Source organism: Armigeres subalbatus, chromosome 1 (assembly GCF_024139115.2).
Source record: "Armigeres subalbatus isolate Guangzhou_Male chromosome 1, GZ_Asu_2, whole genome shotgun sequence".
NCBI lineage: Eukaryota > Metazoa > Arthropoda > Insecta > Diptera > Culicidae > Armigeres > Armigeres subalbatus.
In genome coordinates, this window is record NC_085139.1 from 156,844,867 (window position 1) to 156,863,886 (window position 19,020).

The 19,020-nt window shown below is 47.7% G+C and overlaps 1 protein-coding gene across 2 annotated transcripts in view; it reads left to right on the forward strand.

Moving 5' to 3' along the window:
* LOC134205375 (protein unc-13 homolog 4B) overlaps positions 1-19,020 on the forward strand; it is a 162,236-nt gene that overhangs the window by 14,941 nt on the left and 128,275 nt on the right. For both annotated transcript variants that reach the window (XM_062680583.1, XM_062680585.1), the window contains exon 3: positions 329-1,071. In XM_062680583.1, coding sequence (XP_062536567.1) covers positions 329-1,071 — 743 coding nt within the window. The remainder of the gene's footprint in view (positions 1-328; positions 1,072-19,020) is intronic.

Consider the following 19,020-nt stretch of genomic DNA (forward strand, 5'->3'; position numbering starts at 1 on the left):
TCAAGAATGAAAATTGTTAAAAAAACTTAAGGCCACATCGAATATGAGGGCTGTGGAAACGAAGAGAGTTCAGAGTGCATACGCCTTTGCAGATTGAGATATGAGAAGATTTTGAGATATGAAATATTGATTTTGGAATGTTTTATGAAGAGTTTTGTAAAGTTGTCATTATTAGTTTGGTGTAAATTAGTTTTTCAAAATGGTTTCAATTCATTCAATTCAATGATTGCCCGATGTCAGTCTTGCTGGATTTCGATTGTTTTATTTTTTTAATCATTATAATTTGAATTAAATTTTCTAATTACAATTTTTGTTCTTCTTTCCACAGCAATGGCCATCGGAATTAACTTATGAGACTGATCAACACAATAACTACAGACACAGCTTACCCGTTTATAACTCACATGACTCTCAAGGCACACAAGTTATTGTAAACAATTTTCGACGAACGGGCAATGTTTTGCATGGATCCATATCTGAAACCCAGCATGACGTGTCCGGAGCTATTGATAGCAATTCGATCTTGTTTCGTAGCACGGCAGATGATCTGCATAGACTAGGGCAAACGGCTATGGATTCAAGGCGAAGACGAGACCAACGAAATTTAGACTCAAACTTTTCAAAACAAAATGTTGCAGTCCCCAACCGACTCCATCCGCCACCAAAGTCCGAAGCAACCAGATCCTCCGTCCCGCCGACAAGCGGTTTGAGCTTGTATAGTAGACTAAGCGGCAGCATCCAGAACCTGTTCATTAGTGGCGGTGGTAGCAGAAGCCAACAGTCCGGTTCGACATCGACGGCTGCTCGGTCGGGTTTCAGTAAAAGTGAGAACAATTTGAACGAGCTTAGTAGGCGCCGCGCGGCTCGCGATCGATTCTTACCGTTCGGTTCGCGGGGAAAAGTGCGACAGCGACGGGCAAATAATTTCCTTACGAGCGGGGGAGGAAGCTTCTTCACGTACAACTACGCCGACGAGGAGGAAAGCAAGTGGAAGAAGTACTTCAGTTTTGGCAGCATGAATCTATTGCGGAAGCAGAAAGCGAAACCGGTTAATGCAGCGCAATCGAAAAGGTACGTCAAACGTGTGATTCCCTCAATTTTTGGATGTTGTTTCTAAGGGTCATAAAACTATCGCCTATTTTCGTGGTATTCATATTTATCGATGGCATTGACCTGAAACACTGACTAACTTGGTAACATAAGTTAGGTCTTGGTTTATTCTTTCTGTATCATCTTATAATTATTACATCTAGATTATAATTGGAAAGTACATTCGTATGTTTCAATTATTATGCACTTATGTATATATGTGCTTCGATTATGTTCTCTGTTATTTAGAATATGTCTCAAGCAATTACGAAACATATTGAAGTATCGCTAACTTCACTAACTTAGCGACGTGTCCACATAATTTTCTTTAGTAGTTAATAAATCAATTGTCATGCATGCGATAGTAATAAAAAGAAACGAAATATCAATAAATCTCCACATAACATAACTTTTCGAAGCAAAAGCTGTTATTTATATAACAGCTATTTTAGGTAACAGGTATATTTTAAAACAGAATCAAACATTTATTTTGCATCGCACAACTCCCCATCCTAATGCTGGAGTGTGATCTGGCTATGTCCAACATTCGATTGTAGAAGTCTATGATCAAAGATATAATTCATTCTCACATTATATTCTAGAATCTAGAAGTAAACAAAATATGATGGCTTATGTTCTTTATTCGGTTTATCTCATTTAACATTTTACAATACAGTTGGGTACGGATAACTTGTAAATCTAGTTAATATCTGAAAGCTTGCAAAAGGCAGCATAATGTTTATGGTAAATCACACATCATGTCGTCGTCACCGCCGTTGCTGGATGTGAGTGCGCTCAAGCAGAGCAGCGTGTGCTGCTTCTTAGGCAAGTATTCTGATTCCGACCATTTTAGTGTCTAATTTGGCCATCCCTAGGAAATTCATCACTTTAGAAATAATCGATCAGTTTCAATATCGTGGAAGCCTGATGGGTATATCTTAGTGTGCCTTCTATTAGAGCTAATAAAATCCTCAAAAGAGCCAATTGGTCCATCGTATACTGGTACACAGTTTTGCCCACTGATAGTCTAATTCGATTTCGAATTCAAATGGGTTTGCGCACGTTTCCGAAAATTCGCCTTCGAACCCTTTCAAGACGCATAGGTCACATATGCCCAGCGTTTTGGATTTGCTGTGTAAAATCACAGAAGAGAACCAGGTCCTACTTCTTTCAGTAATAGGGGAGGAGGTTCGGTTGTGGGCACCCTTTTGTGTTTGGTCCATAACTTTGGCCCTGGTTGATCTTATGTCGACATTTGCATAGCAATCGAAAGCTAAACTTATAACCTTACTACTAGCAAAGAAATTAATATGATTTAATCGATTTAGAAAAAAATATTGACAATTTAGAAAATTTGACATTTTTGGACATTTTTATTTCGTGGTTCGGTTGTGGGCACCCTTGAATACTTAGCCAAAAATAAAGAAGCATGAATAACCCAGATTTAAAGACAAGGAATAGTTTATTCATTCTAAAAGCCAGGAGACGCTAAAAAAACTCAAATCAATTCACCTAGCAGTGATGATGCCTCCCTCGGTGCATTAAGGAGGATGTTGAAAAAAATCACATAAGAAAGGTCTAAAATAGCACTTTAGGTAAATGGGTTTTAATTTTTAATTGATTTACGTTTTATTGGTATGCATCACAGTCAAAAAAATCCTGATTAATCACCCTAGCGGCAATAGTGCCTTTCTCGTTCATTTCAATAATATTTTGGCCATGAATTTTGATCCCATAGTCCGATCTGACCAATTTTCAATAGGAAACAATGGGAAAGCATTCCCCGTCGAATGCAACTTGTTGCAAGCAAATCGGTCAACGCTTCGTTCCAAAAAGTGTGTGTATAATGACTAGACATGCCCAAAGAACAAAAATATTAAATAAACTCATTATTTCGAACAATTATGTCAAACTAATTATAAAAACTGCCTTAAAACGTTATTAAAAATAAGTTAAGGGACGAGTAAAACGATATTGAAAGATTTATCAATAAAATGAGGGTGCCCATAACCGAACCAATAAAGGTGCCCACAACCGAATTTCGCAGCCTTTTTGGAACGAGAAGAAAAAAAAAATTCGCGCTAAAATTTTGATGGCAATCGACATTGGGCCTCAAAATAGATTAAATTTACTGGGTAAATACGCATTAGAACTCACTTTTTGAATTAAATCTTTTAATTTATGACACTTTGAAAAAGGCCAAAAAAAACTTTCGTGTTGTTTTTCTTGTGCGAAAAATTTATTTGTTTCTAGTTCAAAGTAGAGATGCCCATCCGGTTTGATATTGAGCACAAAACATCATGCTATTATAGCAAACAAATGTTGTCAGAATGACAGCATCTCTTATCTGTCAAAAGATACATAGGGGTGCCCATAACCGAACGGTGCCCACAACCGAACCTCCTCCCCTATTGTTTATCAGGATGTTGGCTTCACAGGAAAAATATTGGAGGAGAGATTAACTATACTCTGAAGACCCATATGTCCAAAACCTTGCAAAAGCAAATGAATCTAAGTAGTTTTTTTGTTGGGGCGTAGAGTCACTGCATTCACGGACTTGGATATTTGGATAGCTCGAACATTAAGAACTCCATGACCATTTGGAGAACAAAAACGATCATTAGTATAAGTAATCATTGAAGGTTGTTTAGATTTGTTTCGCATTTTAGGTATTTTATATAAATACGTGTTAATTTGAATTAAAATGTAGTGCAGCCTGCTTTAGTAAGTGACAAGTTTATAAAAATCTGCAGAGCATCATCGGAGTTTTCATTACGCAATGGTGTATTTTTCTTTTATATTGGTAGTTCATGTGGGTAGTTCATGTGTGGTTCCCGTATGGATCAATGCAATTCCTCTGATAATTGCTTTTTGACCGGTGGAAATTTGATATTAAGGTCTTCATATTATCTGTATATATAAATTGTCCCATATTTTTTCCTAGGGAGAATATGTGACCGAATAAGTTTCACTATTTGGTTTTATTCAGATTCTAGAAATAGAAGCTTGAACAAAATAAGAAATAATATTTTAACAAGGCGTGATTAGTATTTTTTTTATAAAGGGATGAAGGCAAATCTGCAAACAGACACCTGAAATTATCACTCAGGGAGTGGGGTTGAGGAACTCCCTCCCAGCATTACTTCTGGGGATAGGCAGTACTTAATGTACTCGCTCATTCATGCTCACACAGGCACTCATCCCGTATGAGGCTTACTTGGATGCTCACCACTGACATACTATGTGAGTCTAACTTGGGTGCTCACCTCTAACATGCCACGCGAGGCTGACTTGGATGCTCACTCTACTTTCCTCTGCCATGCTTCGAGGTGTCGATAGCGATAGGTACCAACAGTACTACGCTGCGACCCTCCTACCTCGGTATGTGCGGGGGGCAGCAGGGACTTTGTCCAAGGGCTTGACGACCCCTCCCCATGGCCACTGCGAGTTAGACCGGGACCATCGTCCCTAACCCCTAATCCCAAGGCGTCAAGCGACCCGTGCCGAGGGGATGCATGGCCAGGGGGGTGAAATAATAAGCTAGGCCTTTAACGGAGCCTGTGGGGTACCTGGGCACCCCCCACAGTAATTGTCCCTTACCGCGTCATGCTGGGCTCTGGCGTGGTGGACCTCTTTTCCCGAGCAACTCGTGGGATCAAAATGGAAAACCAAGACAATTCTTCAACTAGTGGTAGTAGTGTAGGCGACAACCCCTTCGCAAGAGGTGGGTTGTTCAGGTCTCCGCCTAGGAGGCCAGAGGCAATAGTCGGCAGCTCAGTGCGCAGCGCCAGCGTGGGTCACTTAACCTTCCTCTTGGCTAAAAAAACGCCGGTAGAGGTTATTGACGGCCCATGACTTGTGGAGGCGATGAACCGCAAACGCGATGGGCTCTCGGCCTTCGAGGTGGCGACGGAACAGCTGGACGCCATCATCGACTTTGCGTCATCGAAGCATAATATCAGTAAGGACCTCAAGAGGAGCTTGTAGAAACTTCGAAAGTCGATGTTGGACGCCAAGCTGGAAACGGCGGTCGGGACGGCCAAGTTCGAACCCGTGAAATCCATGGAGTCGAGGTCTACCCAGACTGAGGCCCAAGAATTCGCGGATTTGGGCAAGGTCGAATCGACCGAGGGCGTGCCAGCGAAGACGGTGGTGCCAAAGTCTACCAAGACTGAGGCTCAAATATTCGCAGGCACGTCGGGAGTGGCTGCTCCAAAGGAGCAGACACAAAAACGGGGGAGACAGTCTCCAGGGGATGAGCTTCCTGGGGGCCGCCCCAAAACGCGGAGGGTTACTACCCCGAACAAGGGTAGTGGGGCTGGGAAGCTGAACCCCGGCCAGGCACCTCCAAAACCCGGGGAGGAAGGACCTGGAAAGGTCCGTCCACCCAGGAAAGACGGTGGTAAGGGGTTACGGCAGGCTGAGAGCTCTCAGCCGCCCCAGACCAGGGAAATAGAGGGGGATGACGCCTCCTGGACCCTGGTCAAGAACAAGAGGAAACCGATGACGTCAAAGGCCGAAAAGAAGGCCCAGGCGAATGAGGGTAACAAGAAGTCTAGGGTAGGCGCCAATCGCTCCAGGGGCGATGCCCTAGTCATCAAAACGGACGAGGCTAAGTACTCGGACGTCTTGAAGGCGATGAGGAGTGACGTCAAGCTCGGTGAACTCGGCGCCGACGTACGTCGAATAAGACGTACTCGGATGGGCGAGATGATCCTCGAGCTAAATCGGGGCGTCTCGCAAAAGGGCGCCGCCTACAAGAAGTTGGCGGAGGAAGTCCTAGGCGAGACGGTCAAGGTGAGGGCACTCACGACGGAGGTGAATCTAAGGGTTAAAGACCTGGACGAGATCACCGAAGTCGAAGAGCTCGTCACGGCACTGCGGCGACAGTGCGAAGTGGAGGCGTCCACCGCAGCCGTTCGGCTACGGAAAGGTCCGGCAGGAACGCAGGTAGCATTGGTTCGGCTAGTAGTCGACAAGGTAGACAAGGTAGTCAAGTTAGGGAGCGTCAAGGTGGGGTGGTCGGTATGCCCTGTGGGCATATATGAGCAACCAGAAGTTTGCTTCAAGTGCCTGGAACCGGGGCACAAGCAATGGGACTGCAAAGGCCCTGACAGAAGCAAGCTCTGTCGACGCTGCGGATTGGAGGGACATAAGGCACAATGTTGCACGAACCCTCCCAACTGTTTGATCTGTTCCAGCAAAGCTGCGAACAGCAAGCACCCCATGGGGGGTTCGAAGTGCCCGGCGTTTAAGCGTGCTGCAAAATCACAGTGCAGGTAACGCAGCTAAACCTGAACCACTGTGATGCAGCCCAGCAACTGCTGTGTCAGACAGTTGCTGAATGGGGGACAGATATCGCCATCATAGCAGATCCTTACCGGGTACCCGCCAGGAACGGTAATTGGGTCACCGATGGGTCTAAAATGGCGGCGATATGGACAACGGGGAAATACCCAATCCAAGAGTTGGTGTGTTTGACACACGAGGGCTTCGTCATTGCCAAAATCAACGGGGTCTTCTTCTGCAGCTGCTATGCGCCTCCTCGATGGTCGATCGAGCAGTTCGGTCGAATGCTAGATTGTTTGACGGCTAACTTGATGGGGCGTAGGCCGGTGGTGATAGCGGGGGACTTCAACGCTTGAGCTGTGGAATGGGGAAGCCGATCCACGAATCAACGGGGGCAGATCCTGCTGGAATCACTGGCCATGTTGGATGTGGACTTGGCTAATGTCGGTACCAAAAGTACCTACAGCTGGAACGGTGCCCAGTCGATTATCGACGTTACGTTCTGGAGCCCTGGCCAAACGAGTAGTTCGAACTGGAGGGTAGATGATGGCTACACTCACAGCGACCACCTGGCGGTTCGCTACAGTATCGACTATACGACCAGCATTCAGCGGACGGAAGAAGGGGCGAGGCCTAGTCCTCGTATGTGGAAGACATCATACTTCGACGACGAGGTGTTTAAGGAAGCGCTCCGCCGCGAGCACAATACTCTCGGTCTGAGCGGCGAGCAGCTGGTAACAGTACTCTCGCGTGCATGCGATGCCACCATGCCTAGGAAAGTCCATCCTAGGAATGGGAGACCACCGGCTTACTGGTGGACTCAAGCAATTGCGAACCTGCGCCGCGCCTGCCTACGGGCAAGGAGGCGGATGCAGCGAGCACGTACAGAAGAGGAGCGTGTTGAACGACGGGTAACGTTCGTGGCTGCTAGAGCCGCTCTGAAGACTGAGATTAGATCAAGCAAAAAAGCCTGCTTCGAGGGCCTGTGTCAAAGTGCCAACGCGAATCCATGGGGTGACGCCTATAGGGTCGTAATGGCCAAGACACGTGGGGCGATGGCCCTACAGAGCGGTCTCCAGAGATGCTGGAGAGGATCATCGCGGGGCTCTTCCCACGTCACGACCCAAGTCCCTGGCCTCCCTTTGTGGAGCTGCCACGGGCCAGGGTGGCCGACGAGGGAAGAGTAACGGTGGCGGAACTTGCGGGGATTGCACAGTCCCTTAGTGTAGGTAAGGCGCCAGGACCGGATGGTATTCCGAACCTGGCCATCAAAGCGGCCATTGCCGAGGCTCCCGAGATGTTCAGATCTGTCATGCAGAGATGCCTGGACGAGGGAGTCTTCCATGCTTCAACAAAAGGCAGAGCTTGGTCCTATTGCCAAAAGCGGGAAAACCACCGGGGGATCCGTCGGCATATAGACCAATATGCCTGCTTGACACGGCGGGGAAGGTGCTCGAGAAGATCATCCTCAACAGGTTGTTGATACGCACGGAGGGTGCGGATGGTCTATCGAGTAACCAGTTTGGCTTCCGAAAGGGTAAGTCGACCGTAGACGCTATCTTGTCGGTTACCAAATCCGCGGAGATAGCTATCCAGCGTAAGAGGAGGGGAGTTCGCTATTGTGCAGTAGTGACTCTTGACGTGAGGAATGCTTTCAATAGTGCCAGTTGGGCAGCTATTGCAGATGCGCTCCTGCGTCTTGGAATTCCCGAGTACCTGTACAAGATTCTCGGAAGCTACTTCCAGAATCGAGTACTGGTATACGACACGGAGGCGGGTCGGAAGTGCGTTGACATAACCTCAGGGGTTCCGCAAGGTTCCATACTGGGTCCGGTGTTATGGAACGTCATGTACGACGGTGTCTTGAGGTTGAAGTTCCCGGTGGGCGTGGCAATCGTCGGCTTTGCTGACGATATTACGCTGGAGGTCTACGGCGAATCGATCGAAGAGGTGGAATTGACTGCAGCCCACTCGATCGCAATTGTGGAGGAGTGGATGAGTTCCAGGAAGTTAGAACTGGCTCACCACAAGACTGAGGTGGTTGTTGTTAACAACCGAAAGTCGGAGCAACAAGCGGTGATAAGGGCAGGCAACTGCACGGTCACCTCTGAACGCTCCATCAAACTCTTGGGGGTAATGATCGACAATAAGCTCACCTTTGGTAGCCACGTCAATTACGCCTGCAAGCGTGCCTCCACAACTATAGCGGCATTGTCCCGGATGATGTCCAATAGCTCTGCGGTTTATGCCAGCAAGCGCAAGCTTCTGGCTAGCGTTGCTCTGTCCATACTGAGGTATGGGGGGCCAGCTTGGGGCACGGCCCTGCGTATTAACTGCTACAGAACGAAGTTAGAAAGTACGTATAGGCTCATGTGCCTAAGAGTTGCGAGCGCGTACCGTACCGTGTCGCACGATGCACTTTGCGTCATCACCGGTATGATGCTTATCGACATAGTTATCGGTGAAGACATAGAGTGCTTCGAAATGCGCGGCACGAGAGGCATCCGTAGGACTGTCAGGTTGGCCTCAATGGTCAAATGGCAGCGTGCGTGGGACAGTTCCACTAAGGGTAGATGGACACATAGGTTGATACCGGAGATAGGTACGTGGGTCAAGAGGCGCCATGGGGAAATCACTTTCCACCTGACCCAGGTCCTTACAGGCCATGGTTGCTTCAGACAGTACCTACACCGGTTCGGACACTCGGCCTCGCCCGAGTGTCCGGTGTGCGTAGGTTTAGAGGAAACGGCGGAACACGTGTTGTTCGTGTGCCCGCGTTTTCGCACAATGCGTGACCACATGCTTGCCACATGTGGTCTGGACACTACCCCGGACAACCTAGTCCGGAGGATGTGTAAAGATGAAGTTGGCTGGAACGCCGTTTTATCGGCTATCATCCAAATCGTCTCGGAGCTACACAGAAGGTGGCGCGTGGACTCGAGGAATGGCTAGTTCAGGCGCAAATAAGAGGTGGTCCAAGGGTTCGGAGTCGGCTTCATGGGTCATACCGGTGCCCTGTGGTCGAACTCGATCCTTTTATCGAACAAGTGGCCGCGTGAAGAACAACATGGTATCGTCGCTTTCGCGGCGTCGGTCAACCGGGCGGGTTCCGAGCCCGAGGACGAAAAGGGTTGGGACAGGCGTAGGCACCACGTCGGCAAGTCCCTCTGTGTGCTGGCGAATAGGCCCTATCGCAGAAAGGTCAATTTGGGGTGCACGCGGCATCATCATTCTTGATACCAGTCGTGCAGAGGGAAGCAGGCGCGAAGTCGACCCTGCCCACCTTCCGAGGACATAGGGCGTGGTAAGGCCACCTGGAAAGCCGGCAATGCGCTGGCACGACACCATGGTGTTCTTCTAAAAAAGCGAGTCACGATGTTCGATGCTGCAAGGACACGCAGCTAACCTCGAGGGTGCGTTATGCACTGGCCCCCCTTTGAAGCATTACTTTCTGGTTGTACCGAAGGGACGATGGGCTTGGCGGCAATGGAAACGGTTTAGCTGGTCGGGGATGCAGTCCTGCCTCCCTCATTGGAGGTGGCCCCTAACCCAGCACTTCCTGGTCAACCCAGGATGTCTGTTGAGCAGATTCCCCCTCCATTGTTTAGGAAGAAAAAAAAAAACTCGGCATGTGCAGTCCATACTAACACCTATGCGCTCACTCTTCTGCCATGCCTCGTGTCTCGTGCCATGACATGTGCAAACCTCTTATTCACTTCCCCGCACTCATCATATTTTCGCTCTAACTAACCAATCACAAGTTAGTCATGCTTGTCGACTGCTGCTCGGTGCGCCAGATTCTCTGCAAGCTGTAGGCAACCTGAGTGGTTGCAGTCGAAACTGCGTTCAGCCGGTGGATCCACCTACCTTTAGAAGAGTTATCCCACTCGTGCTGCCATCTGGCAACCAAAGTCAACCTGATGCGTTCGCGGGCTCCTCTGGTCCCACGTGGCTCGAAACACTCCTTGTCCTCCCGGATGACCAGCCCAACTGGCATCATGCTCGCAATCACGCAGGCTGCATCGTGTGATATCGTGCGGTAGGCAGATATCACTCTGAGACACATCAAGCGTTACTTGCTCTCGGCAGCTTCCGTAGGTAACTGGTTACCCCCAGAGCTCTCGCCCAGGACGGGCCGCCGTACCTAAGATACGGCAACGCCTGCCAGTAGCCTACGTCTACTATCACACACCTTGGAACTGTTGGACATCATCCTCGATAATGCCGCAACAGCAGTCGAAGGCCTCTTGCACGCATAGTCGACATGGCTGGCGAAGGTCAGCTTGTCGTCTATTACGACCCCAAGGAGCTTCAAACTCTGCTTTGATGCGATCGCAACTTCATCCAGGTGAATCACTGCATGTTGAACCGACTTGCGGTTGTTGGCGATAACCACCTCCGTCTTATGTTGAGCGAGCTGCAGACCTCTATCGCTCATCCAATCCTCCATCGTGCTGATCGCGTGTGCTGCGGTCAGTTCTACCTCGGGAATTGACTCCCCGTAGACCTCCAAGGTTACGTCATCTGCGAAGCCGACGATCTTGACACCAGGGAACTTTAGCTTCAGAACCCCGTCATATATAATGTCCCATAGTACAAGGCCCAGTATTGAACCATGCGGAACTCCTGCGGTAATAGGTACGCTTTTCTGACCGGCATCGCTCTCGAATAAAAGTACACGGTTCTGGAAATAGCTTTTCAAAATCCGGTACAGGCCCACCTGCAAGCTAAGCCGGTGTAACGAGAGCGCTATGGCATCCCAGCTTGCTCTATTGAATGCGTTCTTCACATCAAGTGTCACTAACTCAAAGTATCGAATACCTCGCCTTTTCTGTTGGATCGCTATCTCGGCGGTATTTACCTTCGAGTTAATGGCGTCCAACGTGGACTTACCCTTGCGAAAACCGAACTGATTGCTTGACAGGCCGTTCGTACCATCTGAGTACGGGGTCAGCCTGTTGAGGATGATCCTCTCTAGCAACTTGCTCGTCGTGTCTATAAGACAGATTGGACTATGCACCGATGGGTCGGCTTCCCGGCCGACGGCAACAACACCAGTTTATGTCTATCTTTCGGGGGAATCTACACTCATCTAGGCATCTTTGCATAGCTAGCCTGAGCATGTTCGGGTTTGCTGTGATTGCTGCCTAGAGAGCGCTGTTCGGAACTCCATCAGGCCCTAGAGCTTTGTTCGTTACCAGGGATTTGGCCACCGCGAGTAACTCTTCGTTCGTCACCGGAACCACCTTTTTGGACGCTCCCATATTGCCTTGCGGTGCAGGAGGCCAGGGACTTGTGGCTCGGGACGGGAAGAGTACCTCGATAATCCTCGTCAACCTATCCGGGACCGTTCGGGGGGTGAAGAGCTCTCTTACTGCTCTTGATGGCCTTGTTAAAGACCAGTTTCGCAGCTTGAAACAATTCACGGCGGTCCGCTCTTGCATCCTCGGTGCGGGCACGTCTAGCCTTGAGGCAGGTTGATCGAAGGGCCGCAATCTCGGGATTTCACCAGTATACCGGGCGTCTGCCATTTCTCGGCAGGGCTTTCCTCGACATGGTGGCGTCACACGCGCGTGATAGGACAGCTACCAACGCATCCCCGCTTAGACCTTCAGTGTTGGCTTCCAGTCCCAGCGCCGCATTGAAAGCTTCGCTATCGAAGTGATTGGTTCTCCACCCACGGACCTGACAGGGATCCCCGGACCTCGGATGTTGCACGCCATAGTTGATCTTGAGAATTGCTAGATGATCACTATGGGTTTAATCCTCGTCCACCCTCCAGTCCAAGTCTGGTACCAGACCAGGACTGGCAAACTTTACGTCAATCAATGACTCAACCCCGTTCCTTCTGAACGTGCTAGCGGAACCATCATTGACTAGCACTGCGTCGAGCTTTGCTAGCGCCCTTCGATTGGTGCAGTGACTGCCCCACTCCACTGCCCAAGAGTTAAAATCTCTTGCTGTGACGACCGGCTTACGACCCACTAGGTCAGACGATAGCCTATCGATCATCTGGTTGAACTATTCTAATGGCCACCTTGGTGGGGCATAGCAGCTACAATAGAAAACACCATTGATCTTGACTATCGCGGCACCCTCAGCAGAAGAGTGTACCACCTTCTGGATCGGGTACCGTCCCGTCGTGCAAATAGTCGCCATGCTAGACCCGTCCGCTACCCTAATGTCGCTATCGACAGGGACGTTGTATGGGTCGGACAGGAGGGCGACATCAGTCCTCGACTCCGAGACCGACTGCCACAGCAGCTGCTGGGCAGTTGCACAGTGGTTAAGATTCAGATTCGGTCGGGACGGCCAAGTGTAAACCCGTAAAATCGGTGGAGTCGAGGTCTACCCAGACTGAGGCCCAAGGATTCGCGGACTCGGGCAAGGTCGAATCGACCGAAGGCGTGCCAGCTAAGACGGTGGTGCCAAAGTCTACCCAGACTGAGGCTCAAGTATTTGCGGGTACGTCGGGGGTGACTGCTCCAACGGAGCAGACACAAAAACGGGGGAGACAGTCTCCAGGGGATGAGCTCCCTGGGGGCCGCTCCAAAATGCGGAGGGTTACTACCCCGAACAAGGGTAGTGGGGCTGGGAAGCTGAACCCCGGTCAGGTACCTCCAAAACCGGGGGAGGAAGGACCTGGAAAGGTCCGTCCACTCAGGAAAGACGGTGATAAGGGATTACGGCAGGCTGAAAGTTCTCAGCCGCAACAGACCAGGGAAATAAAGGGGGGTTACGCCTCCTGGACCCTGGTCAAGAACAAGAGGAAACCGAAGACGTCAGGGGCCGAAAAGAAGGCCCAGGCGAATGAGGGTAGCAAGAAGTCTAGGGTAGGCGCCAATCGCTCCAGGGGCGATGCCCTAGTCATCACGGCGAACGAGGCTAAGTACTCGGATGTTTTGAAGGCGATGAGGAGTGACGTCAAGCTCGGTGAACTCGGCGCCGACGTACGTCGAATAAGACGTACCCGGATGGGCGAGATGATACTCGAGCTGAAGCGGGGCGTCTCGCAAAAGGGCGCCGCCTACAAGAAGTTGGCGGAGGAGGTCCTAGGCGAGACGATCAAGGTGAGGGCACTCACGACGGAGGTGAATCTAAGGGTTAAAGACCTGGACGAGATCACTGAAGTCGAAGAGCTCGTCACGGCACTGCGGCGACAGTGTGAAGTGGAGACGACCACCGCATCCGTTCGTCTACGGAAAGGTCCGGCAGGGACGCAGGTAGCATTGGTTCGGCTATCTGCAGCGGACGCCTTCAAGGTAGTCAAGTTAGGGAGCGTCAAGGTGGGATGGTCGGTATGCCCTGTGCGCATATACGAGCAACCCGAAGTTTGCTTCAAGTGCCTGGAACCGGGGCACAAGCAATGGGACTGCAAAGGCCCTGACAGAAGCAATCTCTGCCGACGCTGCGGATTGGAGGGACATAAGGCACAATGCTGCACGAACCCTCCCAATTGTTTGATTTGTTCCAGCAAAGCTGTGAACAGCAAGCACCCCATGGGGGGGTTCGATGTGCCCGGCGTTTAAGCGTGCTGCAAAATCAAAGTGCAGGTAACGCAGCTGGCTTGCTCGGCCTCGCCCGAGTGTTTGGTGTGCGCAGGTTTAGAGGAAACTGCGGAACACGTGTTGTTCGTGTGCTCACGTTTTCGCGCAATGCGTGACCACATGCTTGCCACATGTGGTCTGGACACTACCCCGGACAACCTAGTTCGGAGGATGTGTAAAGATGAAGTTGGCTGGAACGCCGTTTTATCGGCTATCATCCAAATCGTCTCGGAGCTACACAGAAGGTGGCGCGTGGACTCAAGGATGGCTAGTTCAGGCGCAAATAAGAGGTGGTCCAAGGGATCGGAGTCGGCTTCATGGGTCATACCGGTGGTCATGCTCTGTGGTCGAACTCGATCCTTTTATCGAACAAGTGGCCGCGCGAAGAACAACCGGGTGGGTTCCGAGCCCGAGGACGGAAAGGGGTCCTCGTCAAGGCTGGGGCAGGCGTAGGCCTCGCGTCGGCAAGTCCCTCTGTGTGCTGGCGAATAGGCCCTATCGCAGAAAGGTCAATTTGGGGTGCACGCGGCATCATCATTTTTGATACCAGTCGTGCAGAGGGAAGCAGGCGCGAAGTCGACCCTTCCCACCTTCCGAGGACATAGGGCGTGGTAAGGCCACCTGGAAAGCCGGCAACGCGCTGGCACGATACCATGGTGTTCTTCTAGAAAAGCGAGTTACGATGTTCGGTGCTGCAAGGACACGCAGCTAACCTCGAGGGTGCGTTGTGCACTGACCCCCCTTTGAAGCATTACTTTCTGGTTGTACCGAAGGGACTATGGGCTTGGCGGCAATGGAAACGGTTTAGCGGGTCGGGAATGTAGTCCTGCCTCCCTCGGTGATCCCTAACCCCGCACTTCCTGGTCAACCCAGGATGTCTGTTGAGCAGATTCCCCCTCCATTGTTTAGGAAGGAAAAAAAGGGGGTCTACCACCTCCATGCTGAACGCATCATCAAAAGAGTTATTTGGTTTTGCTTCACTCATTGTAACTGGGTTTCCCCCTTGGGTCTGGCTGTCATCGAACCCTACTGGAGTAGTCGCCTTTAATAATCCCATGGTTATCTTTACATGCCTTACGGCATGCAGGGAGGCCATGCAAGGGTTGACACTTTCGTGTTCAGAGCCAGATCAGCGCAAGTCAGGAAATAGCTTCTGAGCCTACTCCCACCCAGCAGGCAAAGCTTGGTGGCATGATTGGACAGCGTGCTACAAGGCCCTCCATGATTTTAGGGGACGGAAGACATTAGCCCACTCGCCGTTTCGAGTCAGTGTCACTCTACTAAGAGAGTAGAATGTCAGACTGCCCTCGCTATATAATATTACTATATCCAAGACAAGGTCCGTTAACACGCGGCCAAAATGCCATAATCAGGATGACGCTGGCATTGATCCTGATGTGCCAATTGACACTTCTTGGGCTCCTGTGCGCATTGAGCAGCACACGGTCGCTTTGATAGGGCCTGCTTGCGGACACATGCAGCTTTTTGTAGAGGTTTAACAGAGCTCGCTGCCAAGCCCCACCACTTGCAGAGGCCGTGGAGAGGGGTCGTTAAGCCCTTGAACATAGTCCCTGCTGCTCTTAGATGGTAATGGTTTGACCTTTTTCATCTGTATCATATAATCATAAAAGCGCTGTTACTTGAACAATCATCATTTCACAAATATAAAGTGATTTATTTTACCGATTCAATGAATGGTTCATTTCTATTCGGGCAACTCTTTATGTGGGGCTGACGTATTGTGAAGAATTTTGATGGCTTAAATAAGACATTGTGCACAATCAATTAGTCTAAAGTAAGCAAACCGAGCAAAAGCTTCAATATATGAAGATTTACAACGATTAATGCGCTCAACCACGGCATAGTAGGCTAAGGTTTGATACCCTCAATCAACACAGAAATCGAGTAGGGACACGGCAGGTATTTCCGTTCATTATCGTAGGGGCTATAACCAACGAAACCAACGCACACTTGCTAGAACTCCACAATAGTAGAACGGTTCTTCTAAGCTCACGATTTGGTACGGATAAGTTTGGCAAAAAAGGTGTCTCTTTTATTGGTTTTCGAGTGACGAAAAGACGAAAATGCCTGCCTTAACCCTACGTGATAATAGGGAAAAATCACAGATCGCGCCTACCGTTATGCCTGCAGTGTAGCACAACGTACTCGAATCGAAACCGTTTCGGATGCACGTGATTCATTGCGCATTCATGATGTCAAGCGAGAAATGTGATCGCATAATAAATTATCGCTACTGCCTCGTAGGACATCAACAGACACTGATGCAAATCAAATTCGTCATAACTCCATGTGATAGCATCAATATTTTCGCATTAGATTGTAAATCAGCCTAGAAAGGGGCTGTACACATATTACGTAAGCACTTATGGGGGGAGGGGGGTTCGATCAATATCTTACGCTCCATATAAATAAAAATTCATTTGCATGAAAAAAATCTTACATGGGGGTAGGGGAGGTCAAAAAACCCAGAAAAAATGCTTACGTAATAAGTGTACGACCACAAAGAAGTTTTATCACTCTTCTGTGAAACACAAATGATCCAAAGGAATCCTAACAGTTTGATATTTGGGATTAGTACTAATCCATTCAATTGTAGGAAATTTCCGAGTTGGGAATTGTCTCGTTTTCCTTGAGCATGACAGTATCATCGTGTTCTGTTAGCCTGATATAAGAATGCGAAAATAGTAACTTGGCTTAGAAACCTCGCAGTTAATGGTGCTTAGTGGACACTAAGCTGCGAGGCGGCAATGTCCCAGTGGGGAATGTAATACCAATAAGAAGAAGCGAGAGAAGAACTTACTTGTCTGTTGACAAGTGCTTTTGGATTAGTTTTGTTTTAATAAATATTAAAAAAATTCAATGCGAACGATTTAAATATCCTTACTTTTTAAATTTCAGATTTTATGTAATCCGACCTTGCCGTATATGTATCATAAATAATATTTTTCGGAAATATTCCTTTTGGTGCTAAAACATCTAGCTAAAGGTATTTTAAATAGAGAATTTAAAATTAAAACTGAAACCACGATTCGATTTCTTTTATTTCTGCATGGAGGCTACACCGACGTGATCAGTGTTAGTTAATGTCATACCGGTGTCATGGCACAAATTTGATAATGACTTTTTGTAAATTTATTTGCAATTCGGGATTTTTGATACCGTGATGTGCCCTAATTTCGCGCGCGCCCTAACTTCGCGCATTATAAAATCATTTATTTTTTTCAATTTTTAGGTACCAGTCAAAATTGAAAAATCTGGAGGATCACAAAATATCATTGTTGTTAAATGTTTTTCACGAAAGAACTTGAAAAACATACTTAGATTTACCAAATAAAATTATTTTAATTCGGTTCTCCCAATGGCCGCCATATTTGCTTGTGCTTAGCACAGAGACGAAGAACATGACCCAAGTGAACAAATGATTTTACTGTACAAAACTGGCTACTTTTTGGAAATATGTGTATCCATTATGCTCTGTTGGATATGTTTATTCGTCATTACTATTGAAAAGTGTGAAATTTTGTGTTTATTTAGACTTTCGCTTTGTGCGCGAAATTAGGCATATGAGAGTAATTAGGGTGCCTAATTTCGTTTATTGTTGTTGCGTAGTTTCATTTGCAACATTCTAATGAAACAAAAGCAATATAATGCACAGGACAGTTTTACACTGAATAGAACCCGAGGAGTTCATTCCCATACGCTTTTTATCTAATTTTCAGGCGGATAACCACCGACATCGACTAATGTTGACTTGAAAGATCTTATAGATTAGTGCTTGCAATAGCTATCAAATCCGATGTGTAAAATGATGCTAAACTTAAGTCGAGGATAAAACTACAGCAGCTTTTTCGATAATGTATATAATATTGAATATGTCTTATATGAAACACATATTTGAAGATGGCCTATGTAAGAGATAGCGGAATTGAAGACTTTCATACATGATGTCTTGAAATTTTTTTTGATGCGCGTTGCTTAATAAACATTGCTGATACAATGCCTTTTTTCCTAAAATACGATTTATATTTCAGAAGAAAACGATATATTAGGAATTATGACTTGTGTCAACTAAAATTCATGAAGTAAATTCTAAGCAAAGCTCCAGAGAGTCGAAATATAGAGGCATACCATTTCGACTGAAGAATGGGTCACTGACGGCTGTCTGATACCGTTATCTGTATATTTTGAACAAAGGATGCATGCTTCTATTGGTAGGGGAAGAGGCCCCAAAACGCCCCCCCGAGGCAAAACGCCTTTTGTGGTTTCCCTCATATTTACCGTCAATAAGATGGCCATAACAAAACTAGATCTAAAATTATGTAGGTTAGGCGAAAAAAGTTTCAAGGTAGTGTATAGGAAGGTCGGAAAAACCGAAAATTTCCACATTTTGAAGAAACATCTAACATTTTGGCGAGGCAAAACGCCCTAGTGGCGCTAACCTACAATGTACTTGCGTCTCCATGCACTATCCATACCAGAATGCTGATTCGCCGACGCATGGTGCTTTGTTCCCTAGGAGCTGCCAGCTAAAAGGCGTTTTGCCTCATGAGTTTTCCGGCAACAGAATATCACCACTTTTTTGAAATGTGAATATTATCAATATGATTGAGATTTTTGACAACTTTTGAATGGCATCAACTAGCTATCTTGTTTAACTGTTACATAATGTAAAAATACCCATGAATAGCGTTTCAAATGAGACAATAAAGCAGTGTTTGCTTAGCTAGGGCATATTGCCCCACCTTCCCCTAAATTGATTATATATCATCAAACCAATAACGAAATTCCATTCCAAACATGAGCGAAGTTAGGAACACTTTTGCGCGAAATTAGGAACTATCCTATTTTCATGCGCGAAATAAGGAGCATACAACGGTCTCAAATTCATACCGCAATTTTTTTTAAATAGCAGTAAAGTTTGCAAGTAACATTTTTTTGAGAACCTAGAATCCTTCTACTACGTGATGCAGTAGCAAATATTCCCAAATAGCCAATACATGTTTTTCAATGAACGTTTTAACTTTGCCAGATCTTAAGTGCGCGAAATTAGGGTACTTCACGGTAAACCCAAAAC